Source organism: Nicotiana tomentosiformis, chromosome 3, assembly GCF_000390325.3.
Source record: "Nicotiana tomentosiformis chromosome 3, ASM39032v3, whole genome shotgun sequence".
In the NCBI taxonomy this organism is placed as follows: Eukaryota; Viridiplantae; Streptophyta; class Magnoliopsida; order Solanales; family Solanaceae; genus Nicotiana; species Nicotiana tomentosiformis.
In genome coordinates, this window is record NC_090814.1 from 67,619,874 (window position 1) to 67,640,078 (window position 20,205).

Genomic DNA, 20,205 nt, shown 5'->3' on the forward strand with positions numbered 1-20,205 from the left:
ACTTATTTGTATTTTCTGGATCAAATGTGACTTGCATCACCTTATTGGAATGACCAGGATAATAACACCAAGAAATTATAGTGTAGCATAATAAAATTTTGAAGAATTAAGTCAAATAGCCACCCATCTAATCGCTTAAAATTAAAAATAGTCGGCCGATATATAATATACGACAAAGGGTCTGATATGCCCCTCTACTATCATCAATAGTTTAAATAAGCCCTCTGTTATACTATTAGAGCAACAAAGCCCCTGGCGTTATACTATTAAACACAAATACCCTTATTTTAATAGATGGGCACCAAAATCATCCGGTTAGATTTAGTATAGATCCGACCTAACCCATTACCCAACCCGACCCAACCCTTCTCTAAAATATGGACTGTCACAGACCATTTGGTCAATTTCCCTCTTTCTTTTCACTCTCTAGAAGCTCTAAGAGACCGGCGATAGTGGTGACTCCAAACTGTCGATTTCATATGATCTTGGTGTAAAGGTCAGTCTTTTCTTTTGCTTGATTTTAGTATTTGTTGATCGATTTTGCTGATTGCTTGTTATATTATTCTTATTTTTGTGGTCTAGGATTTCGGTTTGGACAATATCTAGGCTTTATCTTTCATTTTTATGTATATACTTTATAGTTTGTCTTCTTATAGTTGTTGCATGTTTCAGTTTTGAGGTGGTCCCGATTTGTAGTGGTTGCATGCTTTAGTTATGCTAATAAATTCGTATGGGTATATATCAAGGTCGATTTATTGTCTTCTGGTTTAGAGTTTTTTCTCAAAGGTGGTTTCTTAAGTGGATTATGATTTGTTTTTTGTCTTACTGGGAAAATGTGTTAGTTTTCTGTGATGTTGACTAAGATTTAGTGCTTTTTATTTGTTTATTAGCTAAGGTGGTCCTAAATGTAGGACCCTTGGTTTAGTGCATCTTTGCTCTCTTTATCAATTTTTTATGAAGGGGTGGCCCATAAACTGAACTTTTTATGGATTCTTTTGTACATGTTGTATTTCTTTATTCATGAGACTCTCTGTCTCACATGTCATTTTCTGCCTAGATTTATTCCTCTATTTTTACTTTCAGCTTATATTGGTTCTTTTACTGTTTGCTAACCATTGTTATTTGCTATATTTACTAGATTATTGGAGATGGTCTTAGTTGATTTAATATTCAATTATGAAGGTGAATGGGTTACACATCCTAAAGTTGTGTACACAAAGAATAAACTGCACACTTTGTCAGGGTATGATTCAGACTTGATTTCTTATATAGATATAGAATCTGAATTCATAGTTGAGCTAGGGTTTGTAGGGGTTCAACAACTTATAGTTGCTGGACCTTCTAGTAAATTGTATAAGGTTCAAGGGGATGTGGGGATTAGACAGTTGATATCCTTGCTTTCTAATGAATATAATGTAGTGAACCTATATGTTGTGGATGAATGTGACCCCCATATTGAGTGTATTCCCGGTATTGTTGATTATAGTAAATCATATCCTTGTTTGGATGAGGCTGGTACTGACTATAGCTTGAGTGAATTAGGATCTGACTCTAGTTCTGATTCTGAGGGATGTGATTCTGAAGGATATGATTCTGAAGAATTACATTTACTCAAAACACACAAAAAAAAGACATAACTGAGAATCTGAATGATTACAAGGAGATATATAAAGGCATGGCCTTTAAGGACATACCAGAAGCTAGGAAGTTAATGAAGTTGTATGCTCTAGCCAACAAGAAAGTCTTAAAATTGAGGAAGAGTGAACCAATGAGGGTTAGGTATAGATGCATTGTGGGTTATCCCTTTGTTTGTTTAATATCCAAAGATGGTAATGCAAGGGTTACTATAAAGACATTAGAGTCATAACATAATTATGGCACTGCATATGATAATAGTACAGTTGATTTCAATACTATTACATATTACTTTAAGGGAAAGCTACAGGATAATCCTAAGTATAAGGTAAGGGAGATGGTACTTGATTTGAAAAAGATTTTTGAGTTAAATGTGAGTCATGAGAAGTGCAAGAGGGCAAAAAGAATAATATTGGAGACCTTAGATGGGAGTTTTGCAGATGAGTACAACAAACTTGATGCTTATGCCATTGAATTGAGGAGAGTAATCCAGGCAGTGATGTACTGATTAACATTTCAAAAAATGCACTTGAAAATGGGAAAAGAAGATTCTTGAGGATGTATGTTTGTTTCAAAGCTATGAAGATGGGTTTCAAGTTAGGGTTAAGACCATTTATTGGTGTAGATGGCATATTTTTAAAAGGGAAAGCGAAGGGTCAATTGCTAGTTGCTGTTGGACAGGATGCACAAAATCATTTTTATCCTTTGGCATGAGCAGTTGTTGATAAGGAGACAAAGCATTCTTGGAACTGGTTCCTACAATTACTTCAGGGATCTCTAGACCTTAAGGAATGAGAAGGAATCACCTCTATGTCAGACATGCAAAAGGTACTTCTATCCAGTTTTTGTTTCTGAATTTTTATTCTTTCTGTTGTCATCTGCTTCTGTCCAGTTTTTGTTTCTGAATTTTTTCTTTCTGCATGTTTTCTGAATTTGTTATAGGGATTAATTGAGGCAATTAAAACTGTTCTACCACAAGCACATCATAGGGTTTGTGTTAGACATATCGAGGCTAACTGGTGCAAGACATACAATACTGGAGAAAGCAAAAAACTGCTTTGGTGATGTTCATGGTGCACTTATGAAGAAGACTTCAAAGACCAACTAAGCAAGCTAGGAGAGTTGAACAAGGATGCAACAAAAAGTTTATTGAAGTACCCACCACAGTCTTGGTGTAGAGCTTATCTAGATACATTTTGCAAGAATCAGTCAGTTGATAACAATTTGACTGAATCATTTAATTCATGGATTTTGGAAGCAAGGCAAAAGCCAATCATTAAGATGTTGGAAGATATTAGACTCAAAGTTATGAACATGATAACAAAACATGAAGTTGAAGCTAGTACATGGAGTAATGAGTTTAGTCCAAAGAGCCTAGAACTATACAATGAATTCATGGAGATTACTCAAATGTGTAAAGTTAATTCCAATGGAGAAGGAGGATATAAAGTTAGTGAAGGGTCTGACAAGCATTGTGTCAACTTAAGCATAAAGAAGTGCACCTGTAGGGCATGGGACCTTACAGGAATCCCATGCCCTCATGCTATTAGAGTTATACTTCACAACAGGGGTGACCCTTTGACAGAGATGCACTGGTGGTACATTAAGGAGGCATTTTTACTTACTTATAGATATAAGCTTCAACCTGTTAGAGGAGAAAAATTTTGGAAAATTGACCCATCACAAGCAATGGAACCCCCAGAGTTGGTGAAGTTGGCTGGCTGGCCAAAAGTTAAGAGGGATAGGCAGAAGGATGAGGCAGTTAAAAGGCAAGGAGTGTGGTCACAGTCCAGAAAAGGTAGAGTCATGACTTGTGACAAATGTGGACAACCAAACCATAATGCAAGAACTTGTGCTCAGGTAATCTACAATTTGCATATATGTTGAACTTGTACCTATTTATGTTTTCTAACTTTGTTTTTTAATAGCAACCAAAGGGAAATCAGCTAAGCAAGGGAAAATAACCTTTGAAAAGGACAAGAACTTTGTTAGATTCTGAAACAGAAGATGAAATACATTGTTCAGCACCACAAATGACTCAATCAAGTCAGGAAAATGGTCAATCAAGTATGGTTCCAAATTTCTCAGAGATGGAACATGATGAAAATGTTGTGGTTAGGCCAATGGTGATATCAGAAGTCAAGATAAGACTTCAACTGAGGCAGCAAGTAAACTTACCAGCTGGGACAAGATCAATCAACTTTACTGGTGATCACACTGGTGTTAGTGAGCCCACAGATCTTCCATATTCACCAGCATGCTTGATGTGGAAGGGTAAAGCAGCTACAACTTCAAATCAGTTAGAAAAACAAAGGCAACAGAAGATTGGGAAGCTGCAGATAAGAAAAGGAAAATGATCAAGTTGTTTTTATGTAGTTTTGTGTTTATTTTGGGATGTAATTACTGCAAACTTAATCACAGTCTCCTGTTTAATATTCTGTTAATATCGGTATTGGTAACTGAATTGGATGTCATAGTATGATTTTGGTTGTGTTAGTTTTTGGGATTATAGTTAGACATCCAATCATCAGTTTCACCTACTAACTTTACTATTTTTGGTGATATGTAATTACTGCATTGACAGTATTTCTGATATGTAATTACTGCATTGGTGATAACTATCCAGATTTTACTGCATTGGTGATATGTAAAATGAATTTACTGCATTAAAGTGATGCCCAGATTTTTACTGTTAGTGAATTGCCCAATTTTTTAGCATTAGAGCCATAACTGCCCAGTTTTTTCTGTTAAAATCCACATTATTCTATTCTGTTAAATTGGGCATTAACATGCCATATGAAAAACTATATTTAGTGATTACAACCAAGCTGACCAACACAATAAATTCGAAAATGAAAGGTATACTGCACTACACAAAATGCCATAGTGCACTACACAAAATGCATTCATGAAAATTTGGATTACAACCAAGATGACCAACTTTTTCCATTCATGAAAATCTGGATTTTACAATAGTTAACTTCATCAAAACCCTACTGCACTACATAAAATGAAAAATTCATTTCATCAACAATGCCACAACACATCCGACTAACAGTGCAAATACAACCATAATGAACATCTTCATGTGAATAACTTTCACTTCCATCTCCCTTGCTTTATTCACTTCAACATCATTTATAGCCTCCAAAACATCAACTTTTCCATCAATTTGTCTCTTTCAAGCTTGCACACATCCAACAACATATTCAGCGTCCTAATTTTGACATTGGCAGCATCTAATTTAGATTGAAATCATTGATTACTGTCAACGCTTTGTTCGGGAGGGATTCGTCTTGCCATTCTCAATATCCACATGACTCGTTCTTACAAATACAATCAATAACTATGTTAAAGAGCAGAAAAAATAAAACTTTAAATGCATCGACGAGTAATGAATCACCAACGAAATTCACACTTACTTTAGGTTTAACACATTTGTAAAATCTCCTTCCGGGGTTGTTTGTAGTCGTCGAAGTGAAATTATTCGCAATCTCCCCACAGTAGCACCTCTTTCTCGATGTAACACTAGAACTAGACATCGAACTAAGACTATCAGATGTGTTGGTCGAAGAAGAACAAAGAAATTTGAATGAGAAGTTATAGCATTTGAGTTATGGAAGAGAGGGAGGGACATATGCAGTTATGAGTGAACATATTAGGGTTCACACACTAATAAGGGTGAAGGGTCTAGTATTTTAGGGTCGGGTTGGGTAATGGGTTGGGTCGGATCTATACTATATTTAACCGAATGATTTTGGTGTTGCCACGTGGTCCATCTGTTAAAATAAGGGTATTTGTGTTTAATAGTATAACGGCAGGGGCTTTGTTACTCTAATAGTATAACTGAGGGCTTATTTAAACTATTGATTATAGTAGAGGGACAGATCAGACCCTTTTTCGTATAATATATGTATAATTCATGTGTAATATATGTATAAATATATATAATCAAGTATAATTTATGTACTAGAAAAAGTAAACATTGAATATGGTCGTCTATTTATAAATAGCCGGCCAGATTCAATATTTACTTTTTCTAACCGGTATACATAGGTTATGCATTGATTATACATGTACAAATAGCTGTCCAGATTTAATGTTTATTTTTTCTAGCCGCTTTATATATATATTATACATTGATTATACACAGTTATACATATATTACACGTGAAGTATACATATATTATACATCCACCAGCTATATTTAATTTGAGAGATTAGGTGGATGACTATTTGGGTTATGAATTAACTTAAATAGCTGCATACCCATATGCTTAAACTTAAATTAGCCGGCTGATATATAATATATGTATAATCCATATATAATATGTGTATAATCGTGTATAGTTATTGTATAATATATGTATACTTGCTAGAAAAATAAACAGTCAATTTTAATGGCTATTTGTGTAAAGATCCCTAGATATTTTTCTAAAAAATTTGTAAGCTCACGAATTTTATCCCAATCAAACTCAATAATTTGATCGGCAGGGTTAGCATTATGTGCGTTAATAGCCATTTGTATAGGCAACCGATAGACATAAGCAACTTTTAGCATTTCGTAAGTAGAATTTCACCTAGTACAAACATCTTTTGGAACTTTTTTAAATGGAAGTTCATCATATACACATCAATCTTTAAATTCATGAATTCTACTCTCTTTGTTAGCACGAAAAAATATAGGCACAAATATATTGTAATTTAGCACAAGAATCAGAAAATAAATTAATACCATCTTTTACAACCAAGTTAAGAATATAGCATGCACGTCTAACATAGAAAATTGAGTCATTAAGTGGGCAAATTCTAGCTTTTAAGATATTTGTTGTATTGGTATTAGCAGAAGCATTATCTAATGTGATAGTTAAAACTTTTAAGACCACAAAATTGAAGAATTTCTAAATCGGTAGACGCAATATATGCTCCAGTGTGTTTTGAATCAACAAATTTATAACCTGCAATATATTTTTCATGTTCCGGGTATGATCAACACAATGGCATGTAACAGTTAAATAATTATTTTCATTAGGAATATGACCTATATCAGAAGTGATAGACATTTTACGGTCAAAGTGATAAAATACATAATGTATATACTGAAGATAGTCACTTTGAAATTTAAAAATATCATTTCTAACTCATATTTTAGGAAAACCTTAAAAAGCAAAACTATAAGTTTTTTGTATATAAAGCACAAAAGCAGGGTGAGAAGAAAAAGTAAAAAGTAAGCCATAGATAACGACCATTTTTGCTAACTTTTTGCGATCTCTTTCTTTGTTATAGAGACGTAGTGTACCACCAGTATAGAGTTAAATTGTTGTTGGAGATAGTTAGAACCCTCAACGAATTTAGTAGGAGCGCCAAAACCGGCGCTAGGATCTAGTATTTTTTCGATAACTACTTGAGTTTTTATCCATAAAACTTTGTGTTTAGTATTCAAGTGTCTGCTTAAATTCCCCGTCCCACCGAATTTTTCACTCATCCCATTTGCAAAATTGTGTTTTATATTTTTTACAAGTAGCAATAAAGCTTCTTTAACGAAATCAAAAAAAATTATACAAGTGATATTCTCCGACGTTCTGCCTTCATCTTACCCCTAATAGGAGGTACAAGTGAGGTCCCGCTCCAGATCGAGATTGAGTCTGAGTTGGAGCTTCTGATACAGGACTAGTGGGTATTTTATCTAAATCAACTTCCTCATTTTCTTCTTTATCTTTTTCTTCTTCCTCATTAAAATTAAAATCATTGCCAAGTTGTCTTTATAAAGTTTCATGATCTAGTGGTTCTTTTGGATTAATATCATAAAATCCGGAGGGTTGGTTAATGAATGTTTCATCAACATGAGTCATATCCTCTATATATTTTCTAACTTTAGGAAGAGGATTAGGATTACTACAAGAATTAGTATTAGCACCATACTTTTTTTAAATGGGTTGATTGTGCCTAATATATTTTTGGGAGCCATAACTAAAACAAGAAAATTAGACACAAAAATTAACCAACAAAATTATAAGCAAAAATTAAATACAAAAATTAAGAGAGAGAACGATGACACAGTGATTAAATATTAAAAGTTGATAAAATTATCTAGATAATTACTTTAGATACTTGACGAATTAATTTAAAGTTTAAAACTTTCTCCCAAAATTTGCCCAAATATTTGAAACGTAGATGATTATGAGAAAATAGAGAAGAAGAGATAAAATGTTAGAGATTAGCGAGAGAATGATAGGATTGAAAAAAAATATAAGGATGGAGGGTATTTATAGTTAAAATTAGGACCAAAATATAATTAAATAAACTTGAAGATTAAATTAAAAGTTTAGGATAGGGGGGAAATGGCCGTTTTGGCCGTTGCCAAAGACTCTTTTTGAAAGAAAGAAGCCGTTGGAAATCGGTTAGATTTTAAAAAGAAAAAAAAATATAACTGACGTGCTGTCGGGCCAAGACCGGTCCTTATCCGGACTAGGCCGGGCCATTGGGACCAAATGGTAGTCCCGTCCCATCCCCTATCCCTTTCCCCCTAAACCCCATCCCATTTAAATCTGACAGGTTGGGCCGGGCCGGGACGTCTCGTCCCGTTGAACACCGTTAGTGGAGATCACCGATATTGGTTCGAATGTTGAATTCGATACCATGGAACTATATGTGCCGGCGTAGGAATACATTCCAAAGCTAAGCCAAGGTTTGTAGAATAAGTCCCGCAAGTGGGGTAAATATGCTATATTAGCATGATTGAGTCGATTCGTGCGACACTACGATAAGACAACTTGAACAATTAAATATATAATACTTGCAGTTAGGTTGATCACCTAGACCTTGTTGACCTTATTCTTGTATCGACAGTGCTCCCGGTGAGGTTGTTAGATTGGACTTATTTTTCAGACTAAAGAAAAGGTCTCAGCATTAATCTTTCGCAAAGTTTTGGTTGCTAGTCCAGCAACCACTCAATGTATTTTAAGAAATGCCGTTAAATTTGGATGAAGCCATTGTTGATTGCTTCTTCTTCTCTAGAAAAGTTCCAAAAGACAGTTTCCTGCTAACATCTTGCGTCGTTCTTTTTTGGATTGAGTTGTGATAATCTTGGATTTCAACCCTTAGGCAAGTATTGAGTTAGGTGTCATAGACCGCCATATTATCATGCCACGTAGGTGCTACTTGGCATATATTTTTGCCATATGGAAGGGTTACATAAGTTAGGGACTAGCTCATGGTGGAATATTCTAGAACTATGGAGAATTTTCTTGGGAAAGCTCTAGATACTTATGGACTTGGTAGGAAGACTCTTTTGGAAAGCCTTGGAATGTCTTAGTCATATAAAACATTCTAGAGGGTATACTTATTTGTAAATATGGAAGGACTTGTGGAATAATTATTATTTACACACTAGCCCCTAGGTGATTAGTACAAATATGGGACATTCATTTATAACTCAACAACCAAGAAAACAATTCAAGTTATCTCTAATACAAAGCTTCATTTAACAATTCTCTTGTGTTCTTTCTACCATTCTCTTAGCGATCTTGAGTGTGGTAAGGCTGACTTGGCAGAGCAAGAACGTGAGCAAGTTGTGCAAGATCGTGAGCGAGTTGTCAAGTGCCGCACGTGTACTTAGTTAACGACTAAGGGCGTGACAACGTGGTATCATAGCAAAGGTTATGACTAAGAGAATGTTAGAAAAAAATACAAGAGATTGCCAGAAGGAAGCTTTGTAGGGAACCATGGTCGGGATTACCAAGGGCGTGGTACTTGCAAAAAGGGCAAATGTGAAGGTCCTTAAGCAAAAGGAGTATGGCGGTGCACGGGACGCACACGAGGTGGACGGCTTACTTAGGATGGACAAGTACTTTGAGATAGTCAAGGAGGATGACGACGTTGTTAAGGTACGCAACGCCTCAATGTACTTGACCGAAATTGTCGCGCTAGGGTAGCGTCGAAAATGTGCTAACATGGGAAAAAAGGCTATGCAAAATTAAGACGTGGGAGCAGTTCGAGAAGGAGTTGAAAAATAATTCTACCCGATGAATGTGGTGTATGAGACTAGGCGGAAGCTAAGGGAGCTCCGACATACAACCACAATTCTGGAGTATGTGTGCGAGTTCACTACCTTAATGCTGCAAATCATGCCATTGTCCGAGGAAGATTCCTCTTCTACTTCATGGATGGGTTGCAAAATTGGGTAAAGCAGGAGTTAAGAAGACATCAGGTAGCCAACATGGACGAGGCCATAGGGGTAGCTGAGTCGCTCGTTGACTTCAAGATTGAGCCTGGCAAGTCCAAAGAAGACAACGCTGAGAGAGGTAGGGGAGATCATGACAAGGACAACGAGAAAGGCATAGCCGAGGTATACAAGGGTAATGGCAAAGGGCCATCCCATAATGGACTGGGGTCCAAGAGAAAGGGCAAGGGATCGGAAAAGGTGGCGAGTACGTGCCTAAGGGAGGGTGTTACTTCTGTATAGGATCACATCGGGCAAGTGAATGCCCAGATCTGGAGTCTTGCAGCAATGATCGGGAACTTTGCTCAAGCACACAAGGGTGACATAGGAGGGACCGCCGGTATTGGGGGGATGCGCTTAGAATCTAAGCCGAAAGTAAGGGAATCCAAAGCCTATCTTGGCACCATACAAATGGAGCATGATAGCAGCAAGAAAAGTTAGGCGGAAATAGTTGAAGAGGATGGCGAGTTACAAAGTGATGGCACGCTATCAGACTTGGACGATGCACCAAGAAGAGGGGTTAAGTTTTCTAGCAAGGCCGTGACCACGGAGAGCAGCCAAATAGGGAGTGGAAGCATGGACCCGATGCTTCAGAAGCTGCTAGACTTGGTTGAGTCATGAGGAGATTCAGGCCAAGAGCAAGGAGAGGCATCCGATGGGCGGAGGATCGAGGTCATCATTGCTAGCCGTCCAAAGTACAAACGGGGCAAAAAGAAAGGTGACCAGTACCTTGTGACATGGGAAGGCAATCTACTCTATAGAGCATCATGGCTAATGGACAAAGATCTCTGGCGATGCCAAGGCGAGGTGCACACGTACGTGCCGATGCTTTGTGCCGAGGGTGGCACAAAATTGGGTGGGGGAGAATGTCATGGCCCGCCACATCATCATGTCACGTAGGTGCCACTTGGCATATATTTTTGCCATATGGAAGGGTTACATAAGTTAGGGACTAGCTCATTGTGAAATATTCTAGAACTATGGAGAATTTTCTTGGGAAAGCTCTAGATATTTATGGACTTGGTAGGAAGACTATTTTGGAAAGCCTTGGAATGTTCTAGTCAAGTAGAAAATTCTAAAGGGTGTACTTATTTGTAAATATGGAAGGACTTGTGAAACAATTATTATTTATACACTAGCCCTTAGGTGATTAGTATAAATAGGGGGCATTCATTTGTAACTCAACAACCAAGAAAACAATTCAAGTTCTCTCTAATAAAAAGCTTCCTTTAACAATTATCTTATGTTTTTTCTACCATTCTCTTAGCGATCTTGAGTATAGTAAGACTGGCTTGGCATAGCAAGAACGTGAGCAAGTTGTGCAAGATCGTGAGCGAGTTGTCAAGTGCCGCACGTGTACTTAGTTAACGACTAAGGGCGTGACATATGGGTGTCAAATGGGCGGGTAGAGCTGATTTTGGATAGGTCAAATTCGGTTGAGTCAATAAATGAGTAAGCCAATGACCCGTCCAAAAGTTATTTGGATTGAGATGGGTTGGGTCAAAGATGAGCTAAAATTTGGACCATAACCCAACTCGCCCAACTCTTATCAAGCTTTAGTTAATGTGTGTTGTTTTCTTATGAATTGTTTAATTACCAAATAAAGACTTCTTTTTTTTTTTTCTTTTGTTACGATCATATATAACATATCAAACAAAAAAGAATTATTTTAAATATATTTTAACAAAGTTGCTTATGGATAAATTTTGGCTAAAAATCAGCCAACTTTAGATGGGCATAGATGGGTTGGGTCAGGTCAAGATGCACTGAATTCAACAATGGGTGAGTCAATGAGCCGCCCAACCTTGGGCGGATTGAATGGGTTTGGGATTAAATTGCCTCCCCTATATTAAGCCATCGTTGTTGAATGCTTAACCTATTACTCTGCATCCTCCACTTGTTGAGACATATCTTTGTTTACATCCCTCAAGTTACTTATCTCTTCCTCAACTTTGGCTATCAATTTTTCTGCAATGGAACGAAAGAAAGAGAACAAGAAAGTGAAAGTGTTACAGGAATTGTGGTGATAGTAGTAATATAAAGCACAAATGTAATTTACCTGTGCTGCAATATGTCAAAACTTTGTTTTGTCGGTTAACTGACTCTTTGAAATCTACCACCGAACCGAAGAATTTGTTATAAAAAGATTAACTGTAAACAAACTGAATATTTAGCCATCAGTACATGCCATTAACTCCATGCTAAATTGGGAATGCTGGCAACACAAGGGTACTAAACTATACGCTAGCAACTAGTAAAGGCCCCAGTTCAAGGAGTAAAACAAACTATGTTGCCCTCATTGAGCTAAACTTTGAATAAGAACATCTTATTGTTCTCACATTTAAAGTACATTGTGTCCTTAAATCAGAACAGCCTATTAAACTTTGCCGACATCCCAGAATGTAATGACATTAAAAATTTTGATTCTTGACTTCGAAATCCAACTGAACTGTTAGCTACGAAAGATATGGCATGAATATTTTCTCCAAACAAGCAAAGGATGTTCTTGAAAGCAACCAGCTATTCGCATTTGATACTGCCATACAGGAGACGGACAAATAGCAAACAGGCACGAAAACCGATAGTGCCTAGCATGAGAAAGACGCCATAGCTAACGCAAGCCATATACCCGAAGAAGAATGAGGTTTGCATGAAACCACTCATGTCTGACCGCGAAAAGTAATAGTAGAAGGAATAACCAAATAAGTACAAGCCAGTTGATCCACCACAAAGAAAAGACCTGTTTCAAGTGAGCAATAAGTCAGCCATTAAAGGCATAGCAAAGTATTTCAAAATGCATAACAATTAGCGTTAACTACTGACATTCAAGCATTTTTAGGTGACTAAGACAATGCTCTAGCAAAGTCCAAAGATAATTCTACATTGGAAAATGCTAGCTATGAAGATAAGTACAGCCTACAGACCAAAACTATTCAGTGCATTGCTGTCCTCATGGAACTGGAAGGGAGTTATTATAGTGCAAAGTTAAGGCAACACTCTAGGTGCTTATATCTTTACCTTCTTTTTTCTTACCCCTCACTTTTTCTTTCATCTTACGGGAATAATTTATGATAAACAGGAGAATCTTCAACAGAATACCTAGACCCAGTGGTGTATAGCAGAGACCTCATGGGAGAGGAAAGGGAAAAAGAGTAGTAATAGCCAATGACAAGTTGAATTTGTAGTTAAAGGAATAAAAGAATATATGATGGTCAAGGTCGACCCTCTCCAATAAGCTAAATCGCTAAGATGGTCAAATTAGATATCCTCAATAACCACTATAAGGTAGGCCAAGATTCCGGCACCTCTTGTACAACTGGTAGCAGAAAGGTAGAGATTCAGGGCGGATTCAATATTCGATTACTTAGAAAAATCTACTCACAGTCTTCAGAATGTAAAGAAGTAAATGAAGACAAAGAGCTTCTCATACGCTGGTCAAGCCCCTCAATTCTCTAAGAGAGGTTGGAGGTTCAAACCTCGGTAGCTATATTTTGGAAAAAAATACAAGCAAATGAAGATTAGGGAACTCTCCTCTTGATGTAAGGCTGGAAATAATCACAAACTAAACTAAATCCTACGCTACTATGGCACTTAAAATTCTGACAAATGCTCGCTATTGCCTTTGTTTCAAGAGACAAGGACTAGAATGGAGACCTTAAACAGAAATTAGAAATTAAAATTTTAGTGCATACTGCATGGGCAGTAGCACTGCAAACAAAATTTAGGGGAGAGAAAGAAGAGGAACATATTTTAAGCACTCCTAAGCTCAAGCCCTCTTTCACGTGAGAAACTCATCCTACGATGTTCCTATAGCACTATCAGGCTGCAGCCCCTTAGTATTAGATCAATGACAACCATTCATCCAACAGTCAGATGGATGAGCCCCAAAGACTCATATGCAAGAAGAAATGACTATTCAACAGAAAATTAGATTCATGCTGATGATCGGTCTAAAATCCTGAAACTTTTTTTAAGTATCACATCAGCTGTACTCAGCTTTAAAGAGCCCATACAATAACAGAAAAAATAGCATGAGTCTCTTCAAGTTTTTATTCTTTTTTAGTAATTAAAAGTTTAAGTGAGGGGCCCAGGGCTTTGGTCTAGTAGTAAGAGCGCAACACGTGATGCTTGAGTGAGGTGCACGTCATTGGTTTGGACCCTGCCACAGACAAACGCCACTATGCATCGAGTTTCAAACCGTGCACCACCGACCTTCGGGAGTTTCTCGGTTATCAGAAAAAGTTTTGAGGGGAGATTACCAGCAGTCCAGTGTCGTGGCATGCCACAGCCTAAATGAGAACTTATATCAGATTTATGGATCACCCACCAAGAGAACTGCTGAGTGTTGACAAAAGACTCGAAACGAAGCCTTTCAAGCAAAGTTTTCGATCCTTACCAAATGAGCTTCTATGTGAATAAAGAAGAAAATTATCTTAGAACTATGAATTTGCACATACGGTATTAAAGAGCACTGACAGTGTACGATCATAAACCGCAAATATAGAAATAGAACAAACTAAAGGAAGACGCAGAAACTTCAGGGAGACAAAGATGTGGAAATCCTCCCATCAGTTCCTTTTTCATAAGCAAATCAATCTGCTATGGATTAGGAGATCATGATATTTACACCTTATGAAAAGAAGGCAATATTCAAGAAGAAAAGCATCATAGTAGTCAGATGAGAAAGGCTGTACCTCCACCACCATTCATGATCTTCTGCGGCAAGTTGGAAGTACGTCATAGCAACAGAGACAAGGGCAGTTGTAATCAGGAGAAGGATAAATACAACAAAAAGAATGCTATATATTGTGTATATCCTGTGACCCCAAACACTTGCAAATATGTAATACAGCTCAATATAGATGACAGCAGAAGGCAAAATTCCTGCCAATGCCATTTGCATTATGATACTCCTGTACCAACGCTGTGGTGGAACCTCACGAGGACACTTTGTGGTGTGACAAGGAGCTTGAAACTCAGACTTTATTCTCTTCCCAGATAATGCACCTAACAGAAGTGAAGGTAACGCTAGCAAAACCCAGAGGAGAAGTATAACCACAATCGTGCCCAAAGGAAGTGCTGCAGTTGATCCATATTTGATGGCAACAGTATTAAGGAAGAAAAAGGTTAGGAACAAGGGGCAAGAGAATATTCCTCCCGTCAGCAATAGAGTTCTTAGCTGCCATGCCAAAAACAAGATAATAAGGTTATATGTACAATCTTCTATTAAGCGCGCAATTTGAGTGAAGAGTTAAAGTAGGCACAATCCTGCAGTTCATACCCAGTTGCTTCCTTCGAGCTGATGATAAAAAGATACAGCGGAAAATCCAGCAACTGCAGAAGTTATTGCATATATTATGATCAAAGCAGTGGGCAAAACTCCTCGATCATACGGTTGAAAAACACCAAGCACGCCTAAACTTAGAATGGCCACCACTCTGCAGAAACATGATCAAGAAAGAATCTCTAATGAACATAATTTTCACAAATAGTTCATACTGCTTCTACTTAAAACAAGATGATCTCAGAAATTACTGACACTGCCAACAGCTGTGTTCCACAACCAAGCGCTGAAGAAAGCAAATAGGTGCACTTTGGGTACCGGAAGACATCACCATGGAGGCTTTTCCACCCAGTTTCTTCTTGGTTATCAGTGAATTCCTCATCCTGCGCAAGCCTTCACAAGATTGAGCAAAAAGGAGTATTTTTAGTCTGATACTAAGATCAAACTATATCATAGTGAAAGAATACGGAGGATACATCTTCTTACTTATAAATATCTCTCCTCAGGACCCGCATGTAAATTGTTCCCAGACATGACATCACGATGAAAATTGTCACACATGAGTTCATAATTGAGAACCAGTGAATTTCTAAGTGATGGGGCAGAGAAGAAGACATCTTGTATTTGTCCATTCTCTTTTCAAATGGGATGTTAGTTGCCTTCCACATCACTGTGTACAGGAATTCTACATCAACTTCCTCATCATTTGTTACATTAGCTGTAACATACGGATCGGCTCGAAGGTTAATTTCAATAACACGGTCCTTGTGGTAAAATATTTCAAAGTGAAACATCGTATAAATGTGATATTTGAACTCATTAGGGTCATAGCTTCCCTCCTTATCGATCTTCCCGATGAAGGCCCATATTGGCAAGTCATCATAGTACATCTGGATGTAGTAATCCAGTGCAACAGCGGTTCTGAATTGTGCAACTTCCTCCTTTGTCAACCTTTTCTTACATACAACTTTGGCATCTTTTTTGTCCGCTAAAAACTCCAGCTTATATGGAGCAAATGTAAGGCGATCTCCATTCAACAATTCACCCAAAGATTCTTTCTTCTTTTCCATATTATCTGCCAATGTTTCAGAACAATAGGTAACAAATAAGATTAACTAGAAAACCTTAAGAGAAGATTGACAAAAACAAAAGAAAGGAACGAAAGAAAAAATTGTGATGTGCGATAAGAATAGAGGATTCTTATTCAGCATAATAGGCAATCAAGGACTTAACAAAAGTGAAAAAGAAAACCTGGTCGACAAAATGGAAGATCGAAATAAGCATAAGTTTCACTGCAATAGGAAAAATGAATAATATTAACAGTAAGAAACATTAGAGAAATATTTCATTTGTCTAAGGCCTTTGATGACCGCCTGATTTTCACAAAGAGAGAATCTGATTCATTAAACTATAGTGTGCTCGTTTTTTATCACTGACCAGTTCCAAGGGTTTTAGCAGATTTATAATCAGGTAGAAAATAGACTCAAAATCTGCTCGAGTCAACCATCCACCTCAAGCAGAAAGTAAATATTATACTAACAAAATCGATTAGAAAACAATTGTAGGAGCCAGATCAATTAATATTTATTGTGCAATCAAGAAAGTGCCTTCAAATAGAAACTAGGTGGATGGTGGAATTTTTGGGGAAGGGGACAGGAATTTCCTTGTTTTTACGTGATGCGGAAGTGCTGATGAAGTGATTGTTTTAGCAAGTGAACTAAACCAATTAATGAAATTATATTTACCTGATACAAACTGAAGTATGGATGATATTTCTTGAAAGACATAAGTCAAAAGAAAAAAAACACATAGTGATGGAAATGTTTAAAGCATCTACCTGGGATTAAAAAATGGGCCAACCTTGTTTGCATAGAGAGGGACTTCCTCTCCACTTTTATACCGATGTGTAGAGGCATCTGATTGTACTAGGCATCCAAGACTCATGATTACAGTTGTAAAAATGAGTCTTACCACATGTGTCTCCATTCTTCTTTGGCTTTTAAGAAGATAAAAATATGAAATCAAGTAAAATGACTGCTGACTGATACCCAGCTGAAAAAGAGCATGAAAAAGGAAAAATGATGCAAGGCACATGAATTAGTTTAAAATTTAATCTTGAAAAATGTGTGAGTCCCTATGTAACACTCCGTCCATTCTTGACTATATATATACAGCATTAGAAAGTATGTGTGCTTGATGTGTTGGTGTTATTTGTATTAAGCTAAGAGTACTTTGGAAACAAGAGGAGTTGGAAGCTTGTACCTATGCTAACAAGTGAAACATGCCTTAACATGAAGGATGCACAAGTCTTAATCTATAAAGAATTGATAATAATTTAAGAAGAAAACGTGTAACCCTCGAAGTCTAGTTTCCAACGGTTCAAACCATTCATCGTTAGGACTTTCCTGCACAAAGTTATGATCATTTCAATGAAGGTGAACACCACTGAGGGATAACCCCTGACACGGCACAATGGAAAATGTTGATGCAATGCGTCAGAGGCTACTTTGGCCAAGAAACTCTATGAAAAGCTTGATGCGTCACATCAAAAGCGTCCGGAGGAAGGTACTTGACCATTTCGAGTGTCTCCTAACCCTCTACTATATAAACCACAAAGCCCATCTATTTTCTCAATGTTAGCACGACCTAAGGATGGGAAAAATACGTTTAACTCACACTATCCAAAATAGGATTTGTCTCTGGACACGGCTTTCCAACAGCGGTTGGAAAGGTTAAGATACTAACCCACAGAGCTGTAAGTGTTTTTGGTCTGGTGTAATTGTACCATCTTGTTACCTTCATTAATAAAACTTTACCTTATCCAAGAAAAACCACAGAGCGGCAGCTAAGTAGTAAAGGGAGAGAGTGGAGCTAGACCCGATGCCCTTGATTCTAATGGAGGAAGGTCCACAGGAAAGAGAATTGCTTTTGTTGAAGAAGCAACAATAAAATAAGCTCTAGCTCATCGAATTGAGGAGAGGGGTCGAAGGGGTTAACATCCCATCAAGATTCTCCATAAGAATAAACAACAACAACAACAACCCAGTGAAATTCCACAAGTGGGGTCTGGGGAGGGTAGTATGTACGCAGACCTTACCCCTACTCCGGAGGAGTAGAGAGGCTTTTTCCGATAGACCCTCGGCACAAGAAGATGGAAAATTACTCATAAGAATTCAAGGTAAGAAATCAGTTATATTCTTAGAAAGAGTTATCTCACATAGGTTTATTACATTAATGGAGTTTGACTACTGCAGATTTGGAGTGTATTTCTAACCCTATTTTAAGCATTGCGATGCTAGATTATTGATGAGTTAGCCAATTTGTGATTATTTTTCTTTACCAAGTATTTGTGATTATTTTTTCTAGCATAGCCATTGTTGCATAGTAAAGTGATGTTTATCAAGGTTTGGGCTAATAAAGAGGTTAGAAGTAAGTAATGCTTGTAACCTTAGTGTATTTTGAATACGGAAATGGTTAATGTGCATAGATGGAGCTACGTGATATATATTTCCATATACTTAATTGTATGCTGCGATTGTGTATCAATTGTTAGTTTCTGAAGTCTTTAACTTGTCTCTTAAATTTGGATGTACTTATCAATTGTTGAGTCGATAGAAACACTCCTCTACATCTACAGATCCAGGTGTTGAAACGCCGCGTGAGAGCAGAAGCATTGTTGGCTTTGAGATGGCTATCTTGGTGAGCCACACTTTTTAATCCGTGGGATGCTGGGAGCCCTTGAGCTGTGTTTTGCTTTTACTAGTATCGTCATTTTGCATTGAACTCTGCTCGCTCTATGGACTAACTTAGATTGTATCTGTTTTATGGATTGTTATGATTGTATCGGGGCTGTACCCCAAACTTTATGATTTATGCATTGATAGCTGATACACTCCCTCACAGTGCTAGATGCATCAATGGCAATAGTTCTAAAACGCTCAAGATTCCATCAGATAGAGAGAGCATAATCATAACTTACAAAAATCAGTTTTTTCTGGCATCTAATATCTTCCTATATTTGGTGAGTAATTGTGATAAACAGTAGAAAATGCTGTATGTAGTAAGGTTAAATCACCAACCATTATACTTGTCACTATTATTGGTACTGCTCGTCTATTTTTGCCATTGTTATTGAATTTCAACAAACACCATAAAATAGTCAAGAAACCGGAGTTTCTCGTGAACTTTCACAGATGATATATGCCATTGACAAAATCAAGACATAATAGAGCACAGCTAGTTCTTAGATTCAATAGATTTTGTAAGTCAACTAATCCCAGTCGAATTAGCAAAGTAAACATAAAGGAAGGAACAAGTGAATGAATCCAAAACGCTAGCTAGCTAGTTACTACCAAAATCCTCCTAATTTACAATTTGTGGCATCATATATGCAAATTGTGAAGAATTCAGATATATAGCCATCCAGCAGAAAACAAGAAGTCATAATTGAGACTACCTAGAGAAGAAGAGGATTTGACAGCAAAAGTAACAAAGAAAAAGCTTCAGAATTGCTTACAGAGAGAGAGCAGTGGCAATTATTGCAGAAATTTGGTGAAGAAGAAGAAGGAGGATACTCCTTTAGTCTTTACATGAAAACACTTGGAAGGTACTTTGAAGCGCCGAGTCAACTCAAATGGTGTTAGCTTTTTATTTCCGTCAAAGCTTTTGGAAAAAAGAAAATACTTACGTATTACTTTCGTCAAAAGTTTGAAAATGATGCCAAACCAGGTTTGGACCAATACAGCGACTTGCCAGAAATAGCCTTTTTTTCTGGGCCACCGTTTCTATGTGGCTTATTTTGGATTAATGAATAACAGATTCTTGCCATGACAATCTCTAAGCAGCAATTGCAGAGAGAAAATTTCCGTGAAGGTATTTTGGGATTAATATTATAATTAATTTTTTTTGTTCAATAATCAAAACGCGTTCCTGATGAGTAATTTCATTTTCATGTGAATATTTATTTATATGTTAGATAAAATTAGACGGGCTATAACAATTGGAAAAACTCTCATCCTTGAAATTATATTGGAGAGACTGCTACAACAACAACAGCCCAGTATAA

The 20,205-nt window shown here is 37.1% G+C and overlaps 2 protein-coding genes across 4 annotated transcripts; one reads left to right on the top strand and one right to left on the bottom strand.

Annotated features, from left to right (window-relative positions):
* The first annotated feature begins 1,675 nt into the window (after positions 1-1,675).
* Positions 1,676-3,599, top strand: LOC138907954 (uncharacterized). The gene is made up of 5 exons (XM_070198581.1): positions 1,676-1,840; positions 1,934-2,119; positions 2,578-2,629; positions 2,726-3,495; positions 3,564-3,599. Exons 1-5 carry the CDS (start codon positions 1,676-1,678, stop codon positions 3,597-3,599), a joined length of 1,209 nt encoding a protein of 402 aa, XP_070054682.1.
* Positions 3,600-11,968: 8,369 nt separating this feature from the next.
* On the bottom strand, positions 11,969-19,864 carry LOC104118485 (transmembrane 9 superfamily member 3-like). 3 transcript variants are annotated; one of them, XM_009629721.4, is made up of 8 exons: positions 19,657-19,864; positions 16,978-17,192; positions 16,392-16,432; positions 15,627-16,215; positions 15,396-15,533; positions 15,138-15,294; positions 14,551-15,035; positions 11,969-12,596 (listed from the first exon to the last, which is right to left on the bottom strand). In XM_009629721.4, the coding sequence occupies exons 2-8, from the start codon at positions 17,124-17,126 to the stop codon at positions 12,377-12,379; spliced, it is 1,779 nt and encodes a 592-aa protein (XP_009628016.1). In that variant the 5' UTR covers positions 17,127-17,192; positions 19,657-19,864; the 3' UTR covers positions 11,969-12,376. The 3 variants fall into 3 exon arrangements, with proteins under 3 accessions (XP_009628016.1, XP_009628015.1, XP_018633876.1); XM_009629720.4 differs by having other exon boundaries at positions 16,978-17,136; positions 19,657-19,860; XM_018778360.3 differs by lacking the exon at positions 16,392-16,432 and having other exon boundaries at positions 16,978-17,136; positions 19,657-19,860.
* Positions 19,865-20,205: the final 341 nt, after the last annotated feature.